Below are 27415 nucleotides of genomic sequence, written 5' to 3'. Positions count from 1 at the left end.
TGTATAAGAGAAGAAGAATAAAAATATAAGATAAAATAGCAAAATAGCTGTCAAAGTCAAACCATTTAATGTTAATATTTTTGTATTGTTATATGATTCTAATTTAAATATTTTCCATTAGTTCTAAAGAATAGTAGAACATTAAACAATAGGACTGACTAACATGACTATTATTTGAGCTCAAATGGGTAAGGAATCCCCTCCTTCATTTCCTGTGGGCACCTGTTAATTATTTGAACTTGCAGAGGAATCGTCAGACACTTTGGACTTATCAAACAAAAAAATTAAGAAACTGAATAAACCCACACAAGTCGAATCTCAGGCTATCAATCTAATTCTAGACGACAATGAACTGCAACGTTTGGATAACATTGACTCTTTCACTAAACTTCTAAAGGTCTGTGCTTTATTTTCAATTATTAACTGAAAGGTCATTTTGCATTTAAATTGTAAATATTTCAGCTATCAGCAGTTCGTAATCAACTATTACGAATGTATGGTGTTTGCCGACTTCATTCTCTTCACACATTAAATCTCTCACATAATGGGATTCTCACAATTGAGGGTTTGAAAGAATTAGTTAGCTTGAAATGGTTGTGCTTGGCTGGTAATAGTATCAAGGTGACAGCAATATTTTATGTCATTCTAACCTGTGCTCCTAATTTGCTTCAATGCTTAAACTGCTCAGTAAATGACCTTGTTTTATAGTAATATGTATTATTTCGACGATGTGAGTGAATAGGCCTTTTTATCATGGGACAAACGCAAACCTGTGACATGTAAAAGAGCGATAGTTTGAAAGTTTCGTACAGTTTTGTCCAGTAATGGTTGGGAAAACACAGACGAATAAATTATTAGAACAATCTATTTATGGTGTAGCATTCATCCAGTTCAGTGGTGGCATATGCTTATGAACAATTAAAAAGGTCACTAAAATGTTGCGGAAGTTCGCAGAAAGGTTAGTTATCAATACAATGTTATACAAATTTTAAAAAAATTGAATATTCATTAAATAATTTTATTGTAGTGAGCTATGATAATTCATTGTCACCACTTATAGAAATAATACATTCTTAATATTTGAAATTTTGAGGCTAAATGTAAGGTCATATTTTCGAAAATACTGTTATTGCACTAAACCACCTGTTTAATTGGTTCATCTATTTCCTCCATAAAAATGCATTGAGCAAATATAAGTATCTCTCATCAACATCATCATTCTATCCAAAACCACTATCAGTGCGGCCAAATTTTTTCACCCATAACTCACATTTTCTGCGTTTATGACATGTTGCAATATGAACCTTACTTGATGATTTAACAAGGTTTTGAAAAGTTTATAAAATAGTGGGTATTGGTTTCAAATTATTCATAACCTGTTATCACTCTAGGTTTATTATTTTCTTATACGTATGTATCTCTCATTGATAGTTTTCTTTTTTGATATTATAACACGTTTGTTTACAAAAAACATGGCTTATGCTTGCGCACATGCACAAATTCAAATTGTGATGAAAAGGCCTATTAAAATCAATTTGGTAACTAAACATTCACTTACCATATTACCAACAATTATATCAAGGGGAGTAGAGGAATGAATTGTCCATGTGATCTAGGATGTAGGTAAACCCAGAAGAATTGTTTTAATAAAAATGACGAGTGAAAAAATTGAGTGTATCCAACTGACAAATTTTTACTCCACATTGTTGATTAGACAAAATGATACATGGGCGATTGTCAAAATATACACATCGGAAAAGTCTAGGGATATTTTTAAAAATGGCAATAATTTTTTTTTAGATCGCTTTAGGGAAAAAAAGTTGACGGGTGATTATTAAACGAATGTAACTTACAACAAAATTTATTAAATGGTCAAAAATACTGAGTGCACATATAAGCAAAACTAAAAAAAATATGGCTCTTCTTTGGCACCCCGAAAAAAAATGATACAAAAAAAAATTGGAATCAATACAAAGTATGGCCTCCACGCTGGTTTATTACGGCCCTACATCTATCGTGCATCGATAAAATGAGATTGTCAATGTCTTGTTGAGGTACATTTGCCCATTCAGCGATTAAAAGCTCTCTCAATTGAAACGTTGTGTGAATGTTCCCCATATGCGGAGTAATTCTTCGTCGAAGCATGTCCCACACATGCTCGATGGGATTCAGGTCCGGTGATTGTGCTGGCCATGGCAATACATCAACTCCTTCGTTGGTGAGCCAGTCAGTCACTAGACGCGCGACATGTGGACGAGCATTATCGTGCATTAGGTGGAAGTTTTCACCAACAGCACCAGCAAACGGACGGACGATAGGTAGAAGAATGGTGTCGAGGTACTGTCGAGCTGTGAGGGAGCGATTTGGAAAAACGAGATCGGTTCTGCCGCCGATCATGATTCCGCCCCATAGCATTACTGTACCACTTCTGTATGTGTGGACTTCCTGGACGTGTCTCAAACGTTCATTATTTCCAGGTCGTCTCCACAGTCTTACTCGACAAGAATCTGGATGAAATCCAAATCTGGATTCGTCTGTAAAAAAAACTGTGGCCCAATCATTTGCATCCCAGTTTTGATGTTCTTGACACCACTCTAATCTTCTACCGCGATTGCCTCTCGACAAAGGTGGACATCTAAGTGGCCTTCTGTTGTGGAGATCTGCTTCATGCAGTCGATTTCTGACAGTATCACGACCAATGGTTACCTGGTGCGTCTGCTGCAACACGTTAACCAACTCAGGTGCTGTGATTGTCGGTTGTCTTCTTGCGGTTAAGACCAAAAATCGATCTTGAACTGCAGTTGTAGCGCGTCCTCGCCCTGGATGTTGTTCGGCTGGACTGCCAGTTTCACGGAAACGCCGCCACAATCGACTGATAACACTTTGGGAGACCCCCAAACGAAGAGCTACATCATTTTGTCGCATGCCACCTTGAAGAAGCCCTACAGCTCTATTCATCTCAGCCAATGGTAAGTGATGGCGTTCCATGTTAAAGCACAATATTTCCAGTTTATTTGCTGAGCAAGAACTGCATAGAATGTACAAACTCGACACTTTCAGATTATTCATTTTAGCCGAAAACCTACAGTTTGTAAAAAACTTGATAAAAGATTAGTTACCGTTTTTGCAGGCTTTGTTCAACCCATAGAAATCTACAGGGTGGTCGAGTGTACCAATTTAATCGAAATTAAACGACCTCATGCATTTATTTTTATGATATTTAGTATGTTATAAAAATATCCCTAGACTTTTCCGATGTGTGTAGTTGTATTTTACCTATTCAAGACATTATCAAGTAATTCCATATACTTATATGCATTTGCATGCATGTGTATTTCTTTATATTTTAAATGATTTAATAGATGTAAGTTATTGATTTTTCGAACATTTTCTATTGCTCATAAGCACCATTAGATTCAAAATAAATTCCATGGCCACATTTTGAAACTTGTCCCAACATTTTTCAAAAATAATTGGAAATGGTATTACAACTCACCAAATAGTTATATATATCCAGAACAAGCTCGGAAATCTTGAAATAAATTGATTTGAATCTATTTCAAAAGATATACTACTCTTGAAAACTTACTATGCTATTGAGAACTTTTTGAATGACTAACATTAGAACAATACACATGGAATTATCTGAATTTCAGCAGTCTGAAGTAATTCAGTTCAGATTCTATGATTGTAGTTTTCAACACATTCATACAGCTTTTATTGTGTACTTTATATTATATACCTTAGAAAGTAGATCCTTACTAATCAGGCAGTTCAATAGACCAATACGTCATTTTTACCTAGTCTGAAGGACCTTTCATGTTCAGCAGACGGTCTTGAGAAATTTCGACCACATTGTCCCACATAAACACTATTACATTCTGGACACTTAAGCTTATAAACTCCAGATTTCTCCAACTTGTTCACTTTATCTTTGCCATTGAAAGGGAAATCAGATAACCTGGCATGTGGTCTGAATGCCACATTGTTTTTTCTGAAGAAACCCACAATTATCTCTATTCTTTTACCAAAATATGTTAAGAGTTACCCATTTCTTTTGTTTGAAGGTGATTGACAATGTTTCGTGATGAATTTCACTAGTTCGGACTTCCATTGTCTATTATATAAAATGATTTGAAATCCCTGAAACAAGTAAAAAAGAATAATTACAAAAAGAATAGTTGAAAATAACAATTATATTAAGCAACAATAAACCTGAAATGAAATGATAGTAAAATAACCTACAAGTAAAAATATAATAATTGAATAAATAAAAAATTAAAGAAATTTATTTTTTATTATTTTCTTTTTGCATTTCTTTAATTTTTTATTTATTCAATTATTATATTTTTACTTGTAGGTTATTTTACTATCATTTCATTTCAGGTTTATTGTTGCTTAATATAATTGTTATTTTCAACTATTCTTTTTGTAATTATTCTTTTTTACTTGTTTCAGGGATTTCAAATCATTTTATATAATAGACAATGGAAGTCCGAACTAGTGAAATTTACCCATTTCTTGTTTTCTGATTGTTTGATCTGGGGGTATATAAATCTGTAAGTGAATTTACGGTTTTGTAACTTCTGGTTTGTGTCTGTGTTGAAACCATTATTATGGCCTATCTGTATAATTATTATAATTTTCCTAACTAGATTGTTAGCAGACAAAGGTAGTGAGAATGCTTTGTGTAAAAAACATAGAAAGTTTCATTTCTCATTACTATTTTATTTATAATAATTTATCTCTATAATCCAGTAAGCCGAACATTCCAAAAATCCAGCACCCTCTGGTTATTAATAGTGCCTGATTATTGAGATTCTACTGTATATTGTTTTACATATCATATATATGTATACAACATATTAATGTTGAGTCACTGTTTTTCTACCATTCTATAATAAAAACCAAAGAAAAAATCATATCTCTGAACGATCCAGGGTCGTCTATATCCAATCATTTTTCAAGATTAAGGAATTCTTTTAAATTTCAAACTAGGATGAATAATACAACAAAAAAATTATTACTGGCAGTTTGGGCATTTATTAGGATCTTTTGAATAACGCCAATTGTTTCAGACTATTGAACATCTTAATACTAACATCAATTTGGAACATTTGGATCTATCGGAAAATGCTATTAGTCATATAACAGATTTGTCATTTTTACAAAATCTTAAGGTAATGTTTATGTACATATAAGAAATGCATGTATCGAGTCCCTGAATAAAACTTGACTTTGGAGTTTTATTTCATAGGTTTATTTCATGATATTCAGTAATGCTAATTTCAAATTTTAATATTTATGAATTAAGAACGATTTAATCAGTCAAATATATTCAAGGACTCTAGTCTTACTCATCATCATAACCTTACATTTATTTTCAGGAACTATTTTTGCACAAAAATAAAATTAATCATTTAAGTCAATGTGATCGGTTTCTACCTACAAGCCTAATGACATTAACACTAGCTAATAATAACATTGGAGATTTGAATGAAGTGTCAAGACTTGTCAATCTTGTCAATCTAACAAAAGTATCAATAGCTAACAACCCTTGTGTTAACATGACTGGAAACAATATGTATCCTTTATCAACACCTTGGATTTGTGGTGATTAACCCTGTATTTAAATTTTTATAGTGTTTTCGAATTTTGCAAAGTGTATAAATCTGATTTTTGAAATGTAAATGTAATGAATGGATTTTCCAATATTTCAAATTATGTGTCATCAAAACCAAAACGTCTGTTAATTTGTCATGCTTATGATCAATGTTGTGATGTATCATTTGATATTTGTTCAATGTTATGGTGTATTTAGTGCTGAAAAATGGTGATCCAGTTACTATTTATATACCAATTTTTCACTATTCTTATTTCAACACTGAAATAGTCTGTACTGTTTTCCCTGCTTGTTTTTGAGAAGTTACTAGTTCATACAAACTGCACTCCACTTATCACAAATACTCCACTTGTACATATATACAAATACTCTACTTATCACTTTTGTGGTAACTATAAGCAGACATACTTGGATATTTGTCACAATACATGTTTTCTTTTCGAAAGTGTCTGCATCATAGTTCCAAATTCTAGCTTCATTGTGGGTTAAGTTTGTTAAAAAATAATGATAGAGGTGCAGCATAAAAATACGTATGCATGGATGCCATTATTCACTTTTTTTTTAGTTTTAAATTTGAGAAAAGAACTCTAAGTAGCTCAGAATCTGAATGAAATGAAATTTGTACAGATACAATTAAAAAAACCATTACTAGAGACAGCTTATGAATCATGCGAAGGTACCTCATAAAGGTTTGAAAGTATATTATTTTTCATTTACATGTTTGGAGGAAATTTTTGTTTTATATAATCAATATACAAATTTGCTTGAACGTAACATTGGTATTTTTTTCACCTATAATAAGTTTTTACAAACATTGCTATCTCACTTATGTTGTTACTACAATGCTTCATGTTTTTTTGTGGTCAGTCTGCTTTTCCTTAACATGTTCCAGAGGTTTTGATTACCGTCCATTCATTGTTAACTGGTGCTTAAATGTAAATGTAATTGATGATTACGTTGTTGATGCAATTGAAAGGTAATTCTTAGTTATAAAAAACTCCTCTTGTAGGCGTCTGAGATAATGATGGAAAACAGTTCAGATTATATTAAACATTATTGTCTATTGAATAATTTCAATGAAATGTTTGAACTTGAACATTTTCTTCTGACATTTTATTAATTTTAATTTGCGCAGTTTTGTTGTTTACTCTCCAAACATTTTTTGAAACAATACAATTCCATTTTAGTCAATGTACATTCTCAATCAATTGTGAAGACTAGCATTTTTTTGAAATGGTAGATCTAAATTTTGAATAACACTCAATAAATTGATTAATTGTTTTCCATCAAAACAAAAATTTGTCAAAGACTATTTTTGCATTTTGTCAACTTTTAGCCTGAGAGCTGAATGGTTATATTCTCAAGGTAGAGGAAGGCATTACAGAGTCGGCGATCAGAAAGAACTCGTCCAGTATTTGGCAACAGTCTGTCCCCTTACTGGCGAAACCTTGGAAACAGAAGAAGACAGGAAGTTGAGGTTGATCTTGAGTAAAGCACAACACCATCAACAGCAGTTGAGGGAGCAATCTTCTACTAATGGTAGGTTAGGTCAGCTCCGCTCCGCTGATTTGTTAAGTTTCACACCGTTTTAGTTGAAAAAAATCAAGTAAATTATATAAAAACAATAATTGGTTGATGTTAGAATACTAAAAGTACAATATTGTTACGTTTTCCCCGTGGGTTGACCAATAATTGACTACACTGAATAATCAAACTTAACTTTATTTCACTTCAAATACAACAACCACTTCAACTAAAACTTCAACTATTATTTGAATGTCTGTCGCCTTACTAGGTCACTCTGCGTACCGCACTGTAACGTCCACTTGACTGTCTCGATATCCTCGTGGCTAGCCTATAAATATCGTAAACGAATGCCGTAAAAATTTCGCCGTATTTCCGTCTAAGTCGGTAGCATTATTCTCGCTGTTTCTAGAGTGGTGAGGAATCATCGTACATTCGCGCGCTCTTAGCTACGTCACGTTTGGTTTATGGTTACCAGTGGCGGCCGGCGTTATTTTCTTTCAGGCATGAGTTGCAGCAATATGATGAAACTGACATTTTTCAATAATGAAGTCTTTTAGCTGGTTTTTAAAAATGTCCATTGGTTGAATTCTAAATATTCACTGGAAGATGATTAAAGCATTTGCATGATCTCTATTTTTTTTTATAGAAGGCTGAATGATGTTGGTTTGGAAATATCAAGTCTCTGGTTCTAATTATTTCATGATAACCACAAGTTTCCATATAAATAGCCCTGTTGTTATACATGAAAGTACAAGATTGTGTAATTGCCCATCAGCGTTACAATTTTATATTTCTTAAAAGCATATCTATTCTTCAATCTGGCATCCCTAGTCAAGTATACCATACACCCATATGGAAATGAAAATAAGCATAATATAATGTTAGGAAGACATCCTCACCACATCTAGTTGACATAAATCTCAAAGCATAGCAACTATTTCCTATTTGTTGCATGAATTGTCAAAACAATTTAGAATCGAAAGTTATTCCAAGTATGTTTACCACTTCCGAAGTAATTCATTTGTATTACTTTTGAATGGAGATTTTTTTATGGTGACTGCATGGAGAACATTAGTGTGCTTGATTTATTTGTTATGTTTTTCAAATTATTTTTATACGGCCATGTCGTTACTTGTTGTATGTAATTTCTGTTGTTGACTTAAGATTATGTCATTTTCGATGATTAAATAAGGCCAGCCTTTGACCATGGCTGGCCATGGCCTGTGTAGTCCAGGTATTCAGTGTTTGTTTGACAAAACCCTAAATTATCGAAGATAATTTTATTTTGGCAGTTGGATACCAATTTGGACACTGCTCTATGAGAGCGAAATGCTCCTAGTGTCCTTTGGCTATCCGAGATTCATTTTATTGATTTAAGTGGCAGACCGCCGATTGAAGATGTGCGAGATAGTTGAGACCGTGGGCATCTCAAAAGACCGTGTGTGTCATATCGTCCATGAAATGTTGGCTGTGAAAAAGCTGTCGCGTGATAGGTGCCGCGATTGCTCACTCTGAAAAAGAAGCGCAACCGTGAGACCACTTCAGAGTAATGTTTGACGCTGTTTAATCGCAATCCGAAGGAGATTCTGCGTCGTTTCGTGACCGTCGACGAAACATGGATCCACTGGTACACACCAGAGACCAAGGTATAGTCGAATAGTGGACTTCACCCGGCGAACGTGCTTCGAAGAAGGCGAAGAAAAGGTGTTTGCCACCTTTTTCTGGGAATCACAAGGTGTAATCTACATCGACTACCTGGAGAAGGACAAAACAGTCACAGGGCTCTACTATGGCTAATTATTGGGCCGAGTCGATGCCGAATTTCAAACAAAACGGCGCTATTTGGCGAAGAAAAAAGTGCTCTTCCAGATTTGATCCCGTGCTAAAAGGAGATTATGTTGAGAAATAAATCGCCACTTTTTCAACGAGTTCTTTTTTTTCTTTTGTAGGCTAAGTACTTATCGGATCGCCCTCGTACATATACCAGAATCTGAAGGTATTTTTGACTCATTAGTGAACCAACAGTAGGGCAGGTGATACTTGACTGTTCGAGGTTGTCAACTCTAGAGTGCTGTGACTTTTAGTGTGATGCAGGTAGCACCAGAGATAGCCAGGCAAGCTTGCTTCTTTACACTACAGAGCTTCGCCTGGTTCGTTTCCTGGATAGCTTTCGTCCACCTAGTAATTGCTTTGTACATGATCATATATATACAATTTGATCGGGCCCTAAGCCCCAAAGTTTTCCACAGATCTTATGGCATGACCATGGCGGTAGTACGACTTTGAAGTGATAATTCTATGTGAGATTTTATAGGATAATTCCTAGATAGTTCATATGAAATAACCTCGTCACTTAAAAATGAAGTTGAATTATATCCTGCCTAAGGGGGCTTTTACAGTATTGCCAGGGTTTAAAGACATCTGTACTCTCTGGCATCAACTACGAATACCTTTCAGTGTTCTTTGGAGGATATTAGTCTTCCCTCCCTAACATGGTTCTTGCAAAGATGACAAAGTCGCCTGTATAAGCTTGCAGATGTACTTCTCTTCTGTCAAAGACATCAAGCAAACTGTCCATCAGATGTGACCACAGATGGGAGGAGAGTAACTTACTTGCCTTGTGAGTAATCTCTGATAATCTTGAAACAAATGGCCTCATCTTAAAGAATAGTTCCACTATTAGCGGTAAATGTTGAATAGTTTTCTTAAGGGATCTTCAGCTGTAAATTTCACTTTCATTCTTACATGTAAACATTGTTTTAATGAAAAAACATAGGAACTTGGTCGAAATTATTATGTGAAAATAATGTTCAACAATTACATTTTCAGTTACTCCAAACCCTTCTCCAATGTTAAGGAAGAAAATACCGTCCAACAAGCATTCTCCAAGGATAAGTTGTATGTTGTTCAAATTTAAATTTATCATATTATTAATCATTAAAATTTGTTTTAGCTTCACGGTTGAGCAATCGTTTAAAGTCACCAGATAGAATGTCATCAAGTTGTTACAGTAATATTAGTGACTCAAGTTGTAACTCAGTTATGACTCAAAGCTTAGATCCAAGTATTCTGAGACAAAGTGTTGCATCTAAAACAAGCAACGAGTCTAATTACATCATTTCAGAGAAATGTTTGGGTAAGTATTTTTTATCTCATCTCATGTAGATTCAGATGATATTGTAAATGAATTTCATTTATGTCATGACACTGTGTGAGGGACTTGGGGGTAGTTTGTCTTAAAGAAGGTAAGATTTTGATGAAAGATGTTTATTGAGCTCTGCCATGGTGTTGTTACAACTCCTTAATATTGAAATCTCTCTAACATAGGTTCTAGTTGGAGCTTCGTCTGTCACTTGAGCTCGTTTTCTATAAGATGAATTTTTAAAAATTGACATGACCTGTTTGTGATCTAGCTGGTGGAAAATATTTCAAAAACCCAGTTGTTTTTGAAAGGCATAATATATATATATATATATATATATATATATATATATATATATATATATATATATATATATATATATATATATATATACCGGTGGCTCTTAAATTGAAATCAATATGGGAATGATCAGAGTACTTATCTATTTATTTTTTGATTTTCATGGAATTATTTTCCAGCAGCTTGACTGCATTAACCTTTATAGATTTTATATATATATATATATATATATATATATATATATATATATATACAGTGTGACCCATTTAAAATGGAACCACCCCTGTAGAATGTGCATTTTTCAATCAATCTCAATTTTTTTTATTGAAATATTAAGCATGAAAAACTGTATCTTGACACTAACTTTCACAATTTTAGTTTCATTTCCAAGGCACTCTATGGTTTTTTTTGTTTGTCAAAAACGGCAAAAGTTTATTAGGCAATTTTTGTTTTCAAATTTGACTACACCACTGGATTCGTAGTCGTTATAAATCAAAACTGTCTAATTTTCATTAAAAAATATTTGTTAACAACGAAGTTACAACAACTTCAATTTTGGAAACAAAGTATTTGTTTGTAATTTTTATTCAGATTATAGACATATTTGAGATCTGACAACACTGTCATCACCAAGTAGAACACCAGTGAATTTGTACAGTGAAAATCCGAAGTCAACAGCTCAATGCGTTCTACAGTTATAACTCCTGAAAATATGGTAATGTGAGAGATTTGTGGTGCAAGCGTTTTGTAATAAAAATCTGACTACGCCACTGGATTTGTGGATAATATTCCCTTAAAATCATTCATTTGAGTGTAGGTTACGAGAAGTGTATTCTAGAATAACAGAAAATTAAAAATTAATTTTCAAGTTATGCAGTACTTAGTACATTCTTCCGCATAGCCGCTAAAATCAAATTGATTTAAAGCATGGAAATCATTTATTCAATAATAAAACAGAGAGCAGGACAAAAATTGTTCCCTGTAAATTCTTCATAACTCAGCTAAAACAATCTTTTAGAGGAGATATCAATAATTTGAGGAAGCTGAACTCATTATGCAAAGGTTTAATAATAAATCAACAGTAGGCTGTGATTTTGACAGTTAATCATAAATAAAATAATAGTTGTTAGTTACGTGCATTTAATAATGGCTTTGCAATTATCATTAGAAGAAAGAATTGAAATTGTGAGAATTTCTGGGGACAATTATCATAGTGAAAGAGAAGCAGCTAGGATATTTAATCACAGACATCCAAATCGACTTCCCATTGACAGAAGCACCGTCAGTAAAATTAACAAAACATTTAAAGAAACCGGTGCAGTCAGCAAACATATTTTAAAAAATAATCACCGAAGAAGAAATTTAAACGAAGGTGCTGTTTTAGATTATTTTAGAAACCACCCAAACAGAAGTTTACGAGTCGCCAGTTTGGATTTAAACTTACCGAGAGAGACTATTCGACGATGTCTTAAACAAAACAAAATGAGAGCATTTAAACCTAAATTTCTTCACTCTTCAAAGGCAGGTGATGAAGTGAAACGTATGGAATTTTGTTTGTGGGCACAAGGCGAGTACCTGAATACAAGAAATTTTTTAAACTGCATAATGTTTGGTGATGAAGCTTCTTTCAGCACCAATGGGGTAGTTTCATCGCAAAATGCTCGGTATTGGGCTACGGAAAATCCGCACTGGATCATAAATTGTAAAAGTCAATATTCCGAAAAAGTTAACGTTTGGTGTGGTATAGTACAAAATAGAATAATAGGTCCATATTTTTTTGATGGAAACATAAACGGGCAAAATTTTTTGGAATTTCTAAATAACCAATTATCGGACGAAATAGATGAAATGCCTCTTGCGGAACAAGTGAATTTATATTTTCAGCTCGACGGCTGTTCAGTGCACAATTCGAGGATTGTTAAAGAGTGGCTAAATAACCAGTTTCCAAATCATTGGATAGGACGAGGTAGTGACTTAATTGAATGGCCACCTAGATCGCCTGATCTAACAATATTAGACTTTTTTCTGTGGGGTATTCTGACACAAAAAGTATACAGAACAAGACCAACGAATCGAGCTGAACTCATGCAAAGGATACGACAAGCTTGTGCCGAAATTACAGTTCAACAAATAAGAAATAGTGTAAACAATATTCGGAAGAGATACGATAAATGTATTGAACTTAATGGAGGTTTGGTAGAAGCCACAAAAATTTGAATGTTTAGTTTTAAATCAATGTTTATTTTAGTATCAGTTTTTTCTTAATGGCAATTAATTGTTGAATAAATACTTTGAAACTTGTTTGTATACATTTTGTTTTCATCAGCTATAGAAGAAGGTAGAGTAAGTTCAGAATCTCATAAAATGTGATTTTCCAGGTGCGCTGTTACAAAAGTACTATTATTTATTATTGGGAAACTTCCAAAAAGCTTACAAGTATGACCATTAATACTTCAAGATTCTATCAAGATTTGGTAAAAGCGCAATTGGGAGATCCCATGACATGAGATTCTGAACTTGGTCTACTACTGCGTAACTTGAAAATGAACTTTTAATTTTCTGTTATTCAATTATTCAATTTTTATTTTAATTTTCAATTTCTTGTAACCTACACTCAAATGAATGATTTTAAGGGAATATTATCCACAAATCCAGTGGCGTAGTCAGATTTTTATTACAAAACGCTTGCACCACAAATCTCTCACATTACCATATTTTCAGGAGTTATAACTGTAGAACGCATTGAGCTGTTGACTTCGGATTTTCACTGTACAAATTCACTGGTGTTCTACTTGGTGATGACAGTGTTGTCAGATCTCAAATATGTCTATAATCTGAATAAAAATTACAAACAAATACTTTGTTTCCAAAATTGAAGTTGTTGTAACTTCGTTGTTAACAAATATTTTTTAATGAAAATTTGACAGTTTTGATTTATAACGACTACGAATCCAGTGGTGTAGTCAAATTTGAAAACAAAAATTGCCTAATAAACTTTTGCCGTTTTTGACAAACAAAAAAAACCATAGAGTGCCTTGGAAATGAAACTGAAATTGTGAAAGTTAGTGTCAAGATACAGTTTTTCATGCTTAATATTTCAATAAAAAAAAATTGAGATTGATTGAAAAATGCACATTCTACAGGGGTGGTTCCATTTTAAATGGGTCACACTGTATATATATATATATATATATATATATATATATATATATATATATATATATATATATATATATATATATTAGATAACTTGTCACATTATCCTTACTTTTGTAGATTCAGAGCCAATTAATAGCCCCCTTCAAGCACTGTCAAAAATGGTCCCCGTACCCGAATCTCTCATGAGTCCCGACTACAGACCAACCCCAATCAGCGGAAAAAACTCTTCAGTTTTGTCAAATCTCATGATACAATCTGTAAATAATGACAAGCTACCAAAAATGACACAATCCATCAGATCTCCGAAATCGATTAGAAGCACCCCAGGCAGACCCAGAAATCATGTCAACTCTGATTTGAGGAAAGGTGGATCTCCGTCTCCTGCAAGACAGAGGAAGATGACTAATAATTGTGTGATGTCAAAGTAAGGCAAGCTAGTTGGATCTCTAGCTTTATTATGAGAAAGATGCATAGAACTTTTGTTAAAAAGATTAAGTAAATCTAAATCTTACATGCTTATAATAATCTTCACTCAATTTTTCAATCGCTAAACCTTGCAAAACGTCAGTCTACTATTTAAAAGATTTCTTCTCCAACACTGTTTTTATAAAATTGAGGAATATATTTACTTGGTGGGATCTTTAACTGAAAGGCCCCATTAGACCTTCAAATATTCTTTCAATAATCTATTGTATGAAGTTCATACTAATGCTTTTCATTTCTATTTAAAAAGTGTTTCAAATACAGTACAATCCGGATATAACGACTTTCAAGGGACCGGATATACTATGTCGTACTAACCGGACGGCACACAAAACAGATTAATTTTTGTGGCAGTAAAGTGTACATTAGTTCATTAGTCTTTCATTTATCTGTTCGGATTGCTGATCGATAGGTGAATAAAACATTTTATAGGAATCACAAATTCTTTATTTTAATAGTTCTTAAATATCCTAATGTACAAGCATATGTACTTACATTATGTACTGTAATACAAAGAGATAAAATACACACGCAATGCACGAAAAAACTGTGTTACTAACGTAGAAAGTCTGTTATTTGAGTTTGTTTTTGACAAACTTTTGTTCGGTAGTAAGAATTTCGTACAGCATTATGAATTCGCGACATTATTGTTTTCATAACATCGTCATCCAAGTTAGTCTGTTTTCATTAATCATCAGTCAATCTATTAATATCTGTTAGTAGTACCTATCAATAGAGGTACCTAAAAATACTACCTGTTAGTAGAATACTACTACTATCAATAGAGATACCTAAGAAGAGGTAGTGCGCCGAGGTATTGGTGTGCAGATTGTGTAAACAAAACATGGCACGACGTTTTAACCGGATGTATTATCATGAAAAACGGTCGCTATAAGCGGTTGGTCGCTTAAACCGGAGTCGCACTAAACGGTATATTTTCTCAATAACTAAATATGAAACTAAACATGAGTAAACATTATCATCGCTGTAAACGGATAGTTGTTATAAGCGGAGTCGTTATATATGAATTCTACTGTATATGAATATTGAGGATATGTGTGTTGCCTTCTCATGAATGACAACCCACAGAAGTCAAACTTGTGCGAGCTAAGGGTCAACGAGGTATTACCTTTCAACATATGAAAAAGATGTTATACTAAGAGTTGCAACTTTATATTGATGGATATATGAATAGCCCTACAAGATATTATTCATACATAATGCAATAACATTGTAATCCATTATGATTCAATAAGCACTACTACTGTAAAAAAAAACATGAAATGAGAAATGAAAAATATTATGAACAATGAAATAAATGTGAAATCACAATGGAGGTGCGGAAAACATCTAACAGCGGTTAAAGCCGCTTTACCGCTGAATATAATAGAGAGTAAACGCTGAATCCAGCTACTGAATAAAATTGAAGCTATTTGAAGAAGCACTCTTTCTCTACTTTCAGCACAGTACTTTTCATTTAATCATCCTAGATGTAATCGACATTGCAGAATTCGATTCACTGACTGTCTATCAACATGTAAAAAGTTGGATTCTCTTTAATCGTGTTAAGAACTTTTGACAAAATAAAAGTAAATCGGGAGCAATACTACTATTTCTGTGGATCTTGATTATGAGGCTTTAATTTATAGTTCACTGATATTCAGGTTAGGATATTTCTTTTTCAGTAAGGTTGAATCCAACAAAAGGACGTCTATTTTGAGAAACAGATCACCAAGCAGCGAAGAAGAATCAGAAATACGAGATGCTAAGTTGCAGACGATTCAGATGAAAGTAGAGGAGAGAAGATTACAGAAAGAGGAGGAGATTGCTAGTAATGGAAGTTGTGAGGATAAAGTGGAGCAAGCAGCAGTTTGCATACAAAAAATGTGGCGAGGTTTCTATACACGAAACAGAAATAAGGAAGTCCAAGAGATGTTCAAAGAATTACAAAGCCAAAGAGCCAATCAGTATATTCAGTGAGTTATGGTTTGAATGTTTTGTAATAGAGGGCCATGGTAGTTTATATTTAGGCTGGTGATCTGATTGTCAATTTTCACTTGAAGGTATAGTTGGGAAAGAACAAGTTGGTTCTCAGGATAATCATTATTTTGCCAAATTACATTTCATTAGTGTTTTTTCAAGTGTGTGCCTGTCACTGTATATTTCCATTGACAATAATGACAATTAATACTTCTGAAAGTTAGTTTTGCTGTGTTCCAGTGGTTTAAAAATACAAAGAATAGTACGAAGAGCATTCGAGACAATTGACAGGAATATCCGTTTAAAAAAATTAGAATTAGTTGGGATTAAAGGGGTTGTGCTCAATTGGTTTAAAGATTATTTAAATGATTGACAACAAGTCACAAAGATTGAAAGTGAATTATCCAATCCAGTCACTACAAAGTTCGGAGTGCCCCAGGGGAGTGTACTGAGGCCCTTGTTGTTTTTGATTTACATAAATGACATAAACACATACCACACTAGTGACTTTATCAACTTATTTGCTGACGAAAAGTTACTATCTATAGCACATAAAGACCTGAAAGTAGCTAAAGAAAAGATGAACTCATCTCTAAATCAAATTGAGAATTATTTTTCGGCAAATAAAATGAAATTAAATACTTCAAAAACAAAAGCTATGATTCTAACAACCTCTTACAAATATAAACAAATACATATAAATACTCTTTCTCTGTATGTTGATGGTCAGAAACTTGAATTTGTGAAAGATTTCAAATATTTAGGTTTTATGTAACTATATGTAACACTATAACTATATGACTAAAAAGATTTCAAAAAAGCTATATTTCTTCACTAGAATTTCGAAACACCTTTCTACAAATGCGAAAATAACCGTATATAATAAAATAATACAGCCCCATTTTGATTATTGCAGTACGCTGTTATACAGTTTTGACCAAAATAAAATTATGTCGCTGCAAAAGTTACAGAACAGAGGAATGAGGGTGGTTATTGGATGTTATCGTTGTGCAAGTATATGCTTTATGCTCAGTGCATTACAGGGGATGTCTATTCGTGAAAGGTATTACAAATCAGCAATGATATTTATTTTTAAGATAACCAATCATATGCTACCTTCTTATTTCAAAGAATTTATCATTTATAGAAATTCCACTCATAATTACACTACTAGACAAAATGACAATTTTCACCTGCCACGATGTAGTTTATTAAACTCCATGAAAATTTTATTATATGAAGGCCTCATTGAATATAACAAACTTCCCCAAAATGTGAAGAATAATAAAAACCTGTTTCAATTCAAAAAAGATTTGACTGATTATATGAAAGGTATCACAATAGAATAGATAGTAAGTGACTCTGTATATATTATGTATTTATGTGTACCTATATGTATATATTTGCTATAACCTTACTATGTTTGTCTATATAACATGAAATATTATGTATATTATGTTTGTGTATTAGGATCTTCCTACCAAATAAATTTTAAAAAATCATTCATATTAAGTGATGGTGAATATCATGATGAAAGACAATGTACTGTTCGAAATAAGATGGTCCTAAATTGTTCAATATTTTGTATACGGAAATCATTGTGAAATATAATAGTCTTTGGGAAATGGATTGCCAATTCAAAACATCAAGCATAATAGTAATAAGGGTATCACTACGGCACTTAAAAATGATGAAATTTTCACTTTTTCAAATGTTTTTTCATCATTTGTTGTGTCTTTCATCATTATTATTTTTTATCTATACGTATTGAGTACATTTATCAAATCAATTGATCGTCATATACCTATTTTGACATGCTACAAATTTCATATTGTCATAACATAGTCGATAAATATATTCTACTCTATTGCATAATGTGTTTTTACAAGGTGGATTTTTCAAATGACTGATTCAGATATCCTAAATATTGATAGAATTTGAAGTAATTTTGAACTACTTCTAAAGTGTCTTAGAAAGAACTCCACTACAAATTAAATTCAATTTTTCACTCAATTTCCAAAATCATAAATTTTTTCAGGAAGCTTGCCACTGATATGGAGACCACGAAAGCTGCTCTAGAAAGTGAGAGGAAAATACAGATGTTGCAGACCGAAGCCATTAGTGCACTTTGGAAGAAAATTTCAAATCTTCAACCATCCGAAGGAGAAACCAGCTCAACATCAAATTTGAATATGACAAATTTATCCATAAATAATGCTGAGGTTGTGAAAGAATTATCTCAAACATGTACGATGCTGCAATCTCAGGTATGTTTATTTTTTGTTATGATACAGCTGGGTACTTTGTGATGTTTACATATCGGTGTTTGTACACCGATTTCAAATTTCATTGTGGACTACATGATATGATTCAGAAATTGTCGCAATATAGTGCCATTAGGCAATATTTTAATTTTTCTCCTCAACGAGAAAGTTTCTTGCCAATACTGATAAATAATAACTCAAATTTTTAAATCATATAAACCATGTGAGTGTGAAATCATCCAAAACACCGGTTCTTATTTTACGTCATTGTTCAGGATTTTGCATTGAAGCATTAAAAAGGATTCATTTAGCTCTAGTGGTGTCTAAGTTAGAATATGCATGTATCATTTGGTCTCCATTTTACAATGTGCACTGTGTGTCTCTAGAAAGAGTGCAAAATAAATTTCTGAGATTTTGTTCTTTCAAGTTGGGTTTTCAAATACAGTACCATGACTATTCGAGTATATTACAAGAAATGGGGCTTAAACTATTGCAAACCAGAAGAATTCATGCAGATCTATGCTATGCATTCAAGCTGCTCAGTGGACTAATAACTTGTCCTGAATTACTTGAATCCGTCAACATTCATGTTCCAAACAGGAATCTTAGACACAGCCATTCATTTCATATACCCTTCCCACATACAAATTATGGCAAACATACACCCTTGGAAAGAACCCTAAAGTTATTAGATTACAAAAACATCAGTATTTTTGGTGTCTCTTATGGTCGTTTCAAACATTGACATATGAAACTTTCAAGATGGCGACTGGGCGCCATCTAGGAAAAAAAAATTAAATGGAAAGAGGGGTCTTGTGACACATCTTTTTGAAGCTTCTGACGAATACTTCACAACCCTAGAATATGAAGTCAATATCTTCACCTACTACAAAATGGCGGAACATTCAATAATTTCCTGAAGACAAACACATTAATATCGATATTTCTAGAAATATTCCTTTTTATATGCCATATGGCAATTTCAACAACCCGATAAGGTTTGTTAGGTTATTTTTTGTGTATAAAAACGTCAAAAAATGTCAGTACCACAATGAACATCATTGTTCAGTTAGAATATTCTCATTTAGTTTTCGGTTTTACTAGTAGAAAGGTACCACGTCAACATTCTCTAAAATGGTCAATTCTCGTCCATTAGAAGAAAAAATTGAAGGGATTTTTATTTGCGGTGCGACGCGTAACTTTCACGAGACCAAAAGGATTTTCAATGAACGTTTTCAAAATCGTTCTATCTGTAGAAAATATTTGAGGGAACTTGTATCCAAATTCACAACTACCGGTAGTGTACATAACAAAAAGCCCTCAGGCCATGCGTCCGTTCCGGAAGAACAGCAAGTGCAAATAATTGGTGAGATGGTAGTAAATCCTGAACCAGTCTACTTATTCCGTCGTGAATGTTTGTGAGGTGTCTCCTTCTACTGCGTGGAGACTTGTGAAGAGGAATAGGTATCATCCATACAAAATTAAAATGGTACACCAATTAACTGAAGATGACCCTGATCGAAGAACAGAATTCTGCAAAATCATGACGAAAACCATTGCAAGGCATCCTACCTCTCTCCACAATATTTGTTTTAGTGACGAATGTACATTTTTTTTGAACGGCAATGTTCACAGACAAAATTGCCGTTATTGGAGTGACACCAACTCTCACGTTTTCCGGGAAACACATACCCAATATCCAGAAAAACCTAACGATTGCGCCATATTGTAGGACCTCTATTTATTGATCAAAATTAAACAGGTAAACTGTATTTGAATATGCTGGAAACTACTGTTGATCCTCTATCACTGAAATCGTCAAAGCGAATCCTAATGAATTCGATATGGATATTGTATTCCAACAAGATGGAGCACCACCGCATTACTCCAGACAAGTAAGACAATATGTGTGATTGATGACTTGTTTAGTTTGTTGTAATTCATGATCACTTTAATGAAATTAATGAAAACACTTTTGTCTTATTAAGTATAAAACTTGATAATGGGGTCAAACCCGAAACCGGTCGTATAAATAAAATCAACTAGTGGTAATAAGACAAAAATGTTTTCATTCATTTCATTAAATTGAACAAGTAAGACACTATTTAGATACTACTTTTGCTGGTCGTTGGATTGGCCATCGAGGTCCTACAGAATGGCCAGCCCGCTCGCCAGATTTGACACCTTCGGACTTTTTTTGTGGGGCTATTTGAAGCAAAAGGTGTACGATACTGAACCTGCTTCAATATTGGATATACGGCAGAGAATAATAAATATTTGTAGATATATTGACGTTACTGTGTTCGAAAATGTTCGGCGTGAAATATTGGATAGGCTGTTCATATGTCAAGAAGTTCAAGGGAACCATTTCCAGCATATGTATTATTTTGTACTATTTTTAAGCTTTGTAACCATGATTTATCATGTATACAATAAAGCATATTCTCTCTCTCTCTCTCATCTTCTGAACTGACCTCAAACTTATTACCTCATGTAGTTAAATGTCAATGTATTCAGACAATTATTAAAAGTTCTGCCGTTTTGTAGTAGTTGAAGATATTGACATTAATTTCAAAAACTACACCTTACGATTTGATCTCCATAATCTTTATTTGAAACATATAACCGCAACATGTTTCGCTAGCACAGTAGCTTTCTCAAGTGACATTATATTATAGGGTTGTGAAGCATTTGCCTGGAGCTTCGAAAAGATGTATTACAAGACCCCCCTTTCCATTTAATTTTTTTCTCAGATGGCGCCCAGTCGCCATCTTGAAAGTTTCATCTGTCAATTTCACTTCAAAATAAAGTATTCATGCATTAATTTCATTACCCCAAATTTCAAGTTTTTGAGTCGACCTGTTCAAGAAATAAAATGGTGGAGGGACATTAAAGAGATGCACTGTATACACGTGGATAGGCGCTTTGATAATTTATGATTAGGTGGAAAGAAATTCGAAGATGAGTCAAAATACACTCCAAGAAGCATGATTGGTTCATTATTTTTTATATTATTCTCAGTTGAGAAATCTAATGTTTTGGTTTTATCATTTATAGTAAGATAATTGCTTCTAGACCAGTTCGCTATAAATTTTTCAGATGCATTAGCATTAAAAAGCAGATTGTAAGGCATAGTAAGCCCATGAGGCTGCATTGTTTTCTGGAGACGAAGAAATGGTCAAATCAGATGGCTCCCAAGTAGTGGAAAAAAAAGTTACCAGTTGACCAATGTCCAAGCTAATGGCCAACCAAGTTGGCATCTCCACGAGTTGAAGAAAACAGTTTTCTCTACTTTTCCCAATCACCAGAACTGCAAAATTCTTCTCGACGCTCGTTTCACGAACCAAGTTGGTATTGCAGTTCTGGTAATTGGGAAAAGTGCTTGTTTTTCACCTTTTATTGAATTAATTTTTTTTTTGCAAAATGTTCTTTGACTTTTCAGATTCAGCAATTGCAAAATTCGATGCAGGACATAGTGAAAGTAATGACAGTTTTCAGTCAGAGCGCTGGCATTAATCATCAACTGAAGGAAAACGGAATTGCTACCCAAACTGAAATCGTTGCAGTTCATACCCCGCAGGTAAAAAAAACTCCGAAATTCATTTTTCCTAAATAGTGCGGCTTTTTATTCAAATGTTTATATGCTTCTTCCCAGGGAGATGCAGCCAAAATATTTCCTTTCCAAAAACACCAAACCCAATTGAGGCCTTCATCGTTACCTTTGCCTGTCCATCAAAGAAAAAAAGACAATTCGCAGAGTAACACCAGCAGTAATGGAGCAGTCACTTCGGAGTTGCATCAGTTCGCCGGCTCTCTTGTAGATGGAGTCATAAAAATTGTTTCAGAAACCAGGGCAGACTATTTGGGCCATGACACAACTGAGATAACCGTGACTGACACCGATAAAAAATGCGGTGAAACAGAAGCGAAGCCTGATACTGATTAATTGCCTGGTTTGAAAGTGAGCTTGAATATTTTGCAGATTTTGCTGAGATTAGTAGTATAGCAAACGAAAATATGTAGCATTTGTGAGTTTCGTGTGGGGAAATTATTCGACAGTTTGGGAAGCACAAGTTTCATCCTCCACAAAACTAAGTTTTGTTACATTTATGCATTATTGGCTGCAAGAAACGGGATGCCCTTTTTTCAGGAGAATTTTAGAATGGATGTAGAGAAAAACGCAAGTGTATTTTATTATGATTAGCGTCCCGATTTTTTATCTTCATTACATGAATACTCATTTTTCATGAGTACATCCCTGTAGTTTCAGAAGTTGAAGCCCACATCAACCTGAAATTCCATAAAGCTTCTAACAATAATAACATAGTAATATGAAAAAATCAACTTGAAAATTCATCAAAGGCATTTTAATTAAAGGTTGTTACAGTAGTGTGATGTATGCCAAACACCACAAGTGAGAGTGGTCAAAAAGCAAATCATATCCATCGAAGAAATCATTGTTTAAATATTTAACTTGCTGAAGTTTCAGAAATGCTAAGTATAAATAAGAAAAAAATATTTTCTGTAAAACCCCATCATTTCGCATGTATGTGATGGAAGTGATGTATTCATGAAAATTGTTTGAAGCGTACATTAGTTTAAGGAAATTGTCTTTAGAATAGGTAAAATAATTTTGTTGTGGATAATAGAAAGTAAAAGAAGATTGCATTTGTGATTTTTTGGTTCGTAGAGTTGCCACATATTCAGAATTATATTTCAGTAATGAAGAAAGTGTCAAGAAGATGTTTGATTGCTCGGAATTCAAGACTTGAGTGTATGTTCACTCACAGTATTCTATTTAATATTCTAATTTCAGACTGTGATTGATTTTGTGTCCGGCTCAAAGTACAAGAAGAAAATTGTGAAGATTTGAAATTTAGTGGGTAGCACCAGGATCACAACAAGTGGGTGTGTTTTGTATATTTTTTGAGCTCACATTCAGTTTTGGGGGGCTAGATAATTGATATTTCTGTTATTGTTCATTAACCTCATTTTTTGCCGTCCAAAGTTAACTGAGAGCTCTTTATATTATATAGTTTTAAGTTATACATCTGTGTTATTAGCCTTAGCTTTTTTTACATTTAAGGAGGGGTAATCCTTTATTTGCTGAATTTTTCTCACTCTTAGTAACTCAAAACGAACACGAGATATGATAGACATTATTAGACAGTCTGTTCTGAAATATTTGATTGGCAAACTTAAAATGTAAAAGATTTTAATTATGGCAGACTGAGACAACTCACTTTTTTACCATTTGTATTATGCAGTTTTTTACTTACCACTTACAAGCTTCGGAAATCACGCCGACACAATGTCAGCAATTATGCAAGTGCAAATTATTGAGCTTTAATAAATGTTTAAACAGAACTTTTTTTATTTATCCCAAAATTTCCACAATCATTGTGACAGTAGCGTGCATGGCTGACATAACTACTCATTATGACAGGCTGGATGACAATTATCCAAGTTGGTGGCTAGGCAGATTTGGTATAGACTATCCCGCTGGATAGATCTTTCGTGGACCTACAGAGAAACTCTTTGTTGTTTAATGCCCTTTGTGTGTGTGCTGTCTGACATGTCCATTTAGTCCAAGTCTCCAGAAAACACTGCAACCTCTTGGCCTTATTGCGTTTATTCTCCCATCTTCTCACGACACCCATTCCATCAGTCTCGTTCCCTGTACTAGTTTGTGCAGGTTCCGTGTTGGATGTTGGTCATATTCTTCTGGAGTAATTTTGTAGGTCCGTATATTGCCTGCCTCCTGTGATTGAGTGACTCACATTCGCATAAGATGTGTAGAACTGTTTCTATCCCTTCGTTGCATAATCTACAGCTGAGGTATCCGTTGTACAGCCTCATTTTATTCAGGTGTCCTCTAAGCGGACAATGACCGGTTAGGCACCCTGTAATTATTCTGTGCCGATCCCTACTATATTGAAGTAGTTCTTCAGTTCTTTTCTCGTACGGTTCCCTAATATGAAGGTTCTACTGTGTTTGTTGCCAGGTACTTTTGTCCAGTACTCTGTGTGCTTCTTATTGGTCCATGTCCTAATCTGGTTTCGTACCAATGATTTTGGTACCCCCAGAGCTGGTTCAGGACCTATATATGAAGTTGATGATCCGTGTTTAGCGCATTCATCAGCTTTATCATTACCTGTGATTCCTGAATGCCCTGACATTCAGGAATCACAGGTAATGATGGGCATGCCAAGCTCTTGGTCAATCCAGTCTTTATTTTTAGTTTAGTTACCAGATTTGCAAAATATATAATTCCATTCCACCAAATTTCAGAACAAGAAGTATCACAACTCAAAAACCTTTTGTTCAGGACTTATTAGTAGATTTGCATTCATTATTTTCACATACCAAAGTTGAAAACTACAGCTTTCACCAAAAAATGTATACTTTTTTTTACATCTTTCTAATCATATCAATAGGTACGCATAGGTATTTTTCAGGGTTAAGTGGAAGAACAACAGATTAGCACTCTCCGCTGCTGAGTTGAACTCAGTTTTTACGCAGTAACTTATCGGGGTAAACTTAAAAGTTTGCCCTTCTACATTTGTATAAAGTTCTCCGTTATAATTTTTATATTTTTCAGATTGTGGAAGATAACAAATACCCAAAAAAGGTCGATAAAAAACATATTATTTTTATTTAAATAGGAAATTTAAGGAAATAATAAAGACATTATTATTCTTATTTTTGGTGCCGAAGTAATATTATCATTGATTGATATTTGGGAAGCAAAATTTATACTAATTGTTTTAGGAGTATTTAATTTGAGGCAATGTGAATCTTAAAAAACTTGTAAATTGCATAGATCATAATTTGGTGCATGAACAACCCGATTAGCTTCATCTGGGGTACATTTTTAATGTGATTGCTGAAGAAATTGTTTCTTTACCATTTCAGAGGACTAGTTCAGCTCTTATCACTATGACAAAAATCAGATTGTCAAGGTAGGAAATAAAACTTCTGGCCTCTCCAAAATATGCCGTGGAGTTCCCCTAGGTTCCGTATTAGGTCCCATCTTATTTAAATTGATGGATGTAGTCGTTACTACGTGGTAGGAAATCATAATGAAGAAAAGAGAATTGAAACTTTCTAATATTTTTACCACTTTTATTTGTAACTAACGTTACTGCAGTTTCGTCCTATAGGACCTTTTCAAACTTATACATTAAACTAACAATGATTTATTACATTAGCCCTTAAATACCACCCCTATAGGTAATAATACAGGTACTTGGCTTGATTGAGTACCTGAATTTACAATGTGGATGTGCCAATTTGAAAACTGGTGAGTAAACTAAATCGATTTGATCACTTAACTTACATATTAACATACCCTCAGGTCAAACAACCAGAAATCAAGAAATGGGTAACTCTAACCTATATTGAAAAAAGAACAGCGATAATTGCGGGTTTCTTCATAAAAAATAATGTGGAAGTGGCATTCAGACCACATGCCAGGTTATCTGATTTCCTTTTCAATGCCAAAGATAAGGTTGATAAGTTGGAGAAATCTGGAGTTTATAAGCTTATATGTCCGGAGTGTAATAGTGTTTATGTGGGACAATGTGGTCGAAATTTCCAAAAACGGTATGCTGAACATGAAAGGTCCTTCAGACTAGGAAAAAATGATTCAGCGTTTTCAAACCATTCCTTGGCATGCAACCACAAGTTCCCGAATTTAAATGATACGGAAATTTTGCACTAGGCAAGGAAGGGTTACAAACTCAATTATTTAGTATCCTTGGAAATTCACAAGCATAAACATTGCGGGTGCAACCTGTTAAATGATCATATCGATTTAGTTTACTCATTGGAAATTCAGGTACTCAATCAAGCCAAATACCTGTATTATTACCTATAGGGGTAGTATATAAGGGCTAATGTAATAATTCATTGTTAGTTTAATGTATAAGTTTGAAAATGTCCTTATAGGACGAAACTGTAGTAACATTAGTTACAAATAAAAGTGGTAAAAAACATAGAAAGTTTCAATTCTCTTTTCTTCATCCTATCTTATTTCTTATTTATGTGAATGATCTTCATAATATCAATATCGATGGAAAAAATTTAGAACAAATTAATCAACAAAGTTGAAAAACATGAGCCATGAAATACTCCATTGGAATTATATAAAATGATACAGTTTAGTCTTCATCTTGGAGATGATCACTTCGTGATTGAAACACGTATCGAGGTGTTGAAAATAACGGTTTGGTGTTGAAAGAAAACTCCAGTAATATAATACAAAATGTTACAATAATTTTCTTTTTGATATAATACATATTACCAAAAGAAAGAATAATCCGATTTCAAATTGTTTAAAACTTTTCAATAAATTGCCTAAAAAAATCGAAAACAGTTCATATATTTTCCAAAAACATTTTGATGATCATTAAATTGAAATTATTTGAATGTTCATATTTTGTCATCATCAAATGTTGTTATCAATTTTCATTAACTTTCTTATACCATCATAATTCTGGTTGGAAGTTTTGTACCAAATAAATAAATAAAATAATAATAATAATAGCGACTTTATTTTCCATTTTTCATAATAAATAATCTTGAAATGCTAATTGTTGGCATAATAGGAGGAGTTCAGCTTAAAAAAATGATATGACAATATTATTTGACTATTCAATTGAGCTGCTCTTCCACTCAACCTCATAACGCGCCATATAACGAAAAAGTGAATAAATTAAAAAACATTCTTAACATTATTATCGAGGGGTGTTCTGCTTTTCCAATAAAATTATTTTCAGATTTTCTTTAAACTTATTTAACTTCATCTCTTTCAAAACTTTTCGGAATTTCATTGTAAATTTTTGAGATCTGATAACTATAGGATCTTACATATTGCTGTGTTTTGTGTAATAGGGGTGTTAAAAGCCCTTTAAACCTCAAATTCAATTTGATTTT

The 27415-nt window shown here is 33.4% G+C and overlaps 1 protein-coding gene across 1 annotated transcript; it reads left to right on the top strand.

Moving 5' to 3' along the window:
- The first annotated feature begins 28 nt into the window (after positions 1 to 28).
- On the top strand, positions 29 to 23845 carry Cep97 (Centrosomal protein 97kDa). Its single transcript, XM_074181703.1, has 14 exons — positions 29 to 188; positions 246 to 397; positions 463 to 621; positions 5079 to 5180; positions 5388 to 5584; positions 6516 to 6599; positions 6960 to 7162; positions 9980 to 10048; positions 10104 to 10286; positions 13869 to 14175; positions 15920 to 16210; positions 18253 to 18481; positions 21921 to 22058; positions 22134 to 23845. The coding sequence occupies exons 1-14, from the start codon at positions 185 to 187 to the stop codon at positions 22422 to 22424; spliced, it is 2409 nt and encodes an 802-aa protein (XP_074037804.1). The 5' UTR covers positions 29 to 184; the 3' UTR covers positions 22425 to 23845.
- Positions 23846 to 27415: the final 3570 nt, after the last annotated feature.

This window comes from Leptinotarsa decemlineata, unplaced genomic scaffold (genome assembly GCF_025532065.1).
Source record: "Leptinotarsa decemlineata unplaced genomic scaffold, Ldec_3_MD MMD2_tig00026314_RagTag_RagTag, whole genome shotgun sequence".
In the NCBI taxonomy this organism is placed as follows: Eukaryota; Metazoa; Arthropoda; class Insecta; order Coleoptera; family Chrysomelidae; genus Leptinotarsa; species Leptinotarsa decemlineata.
This window is presented reverse-complemented; position numbering and strand designations above follow the sequence as displayed.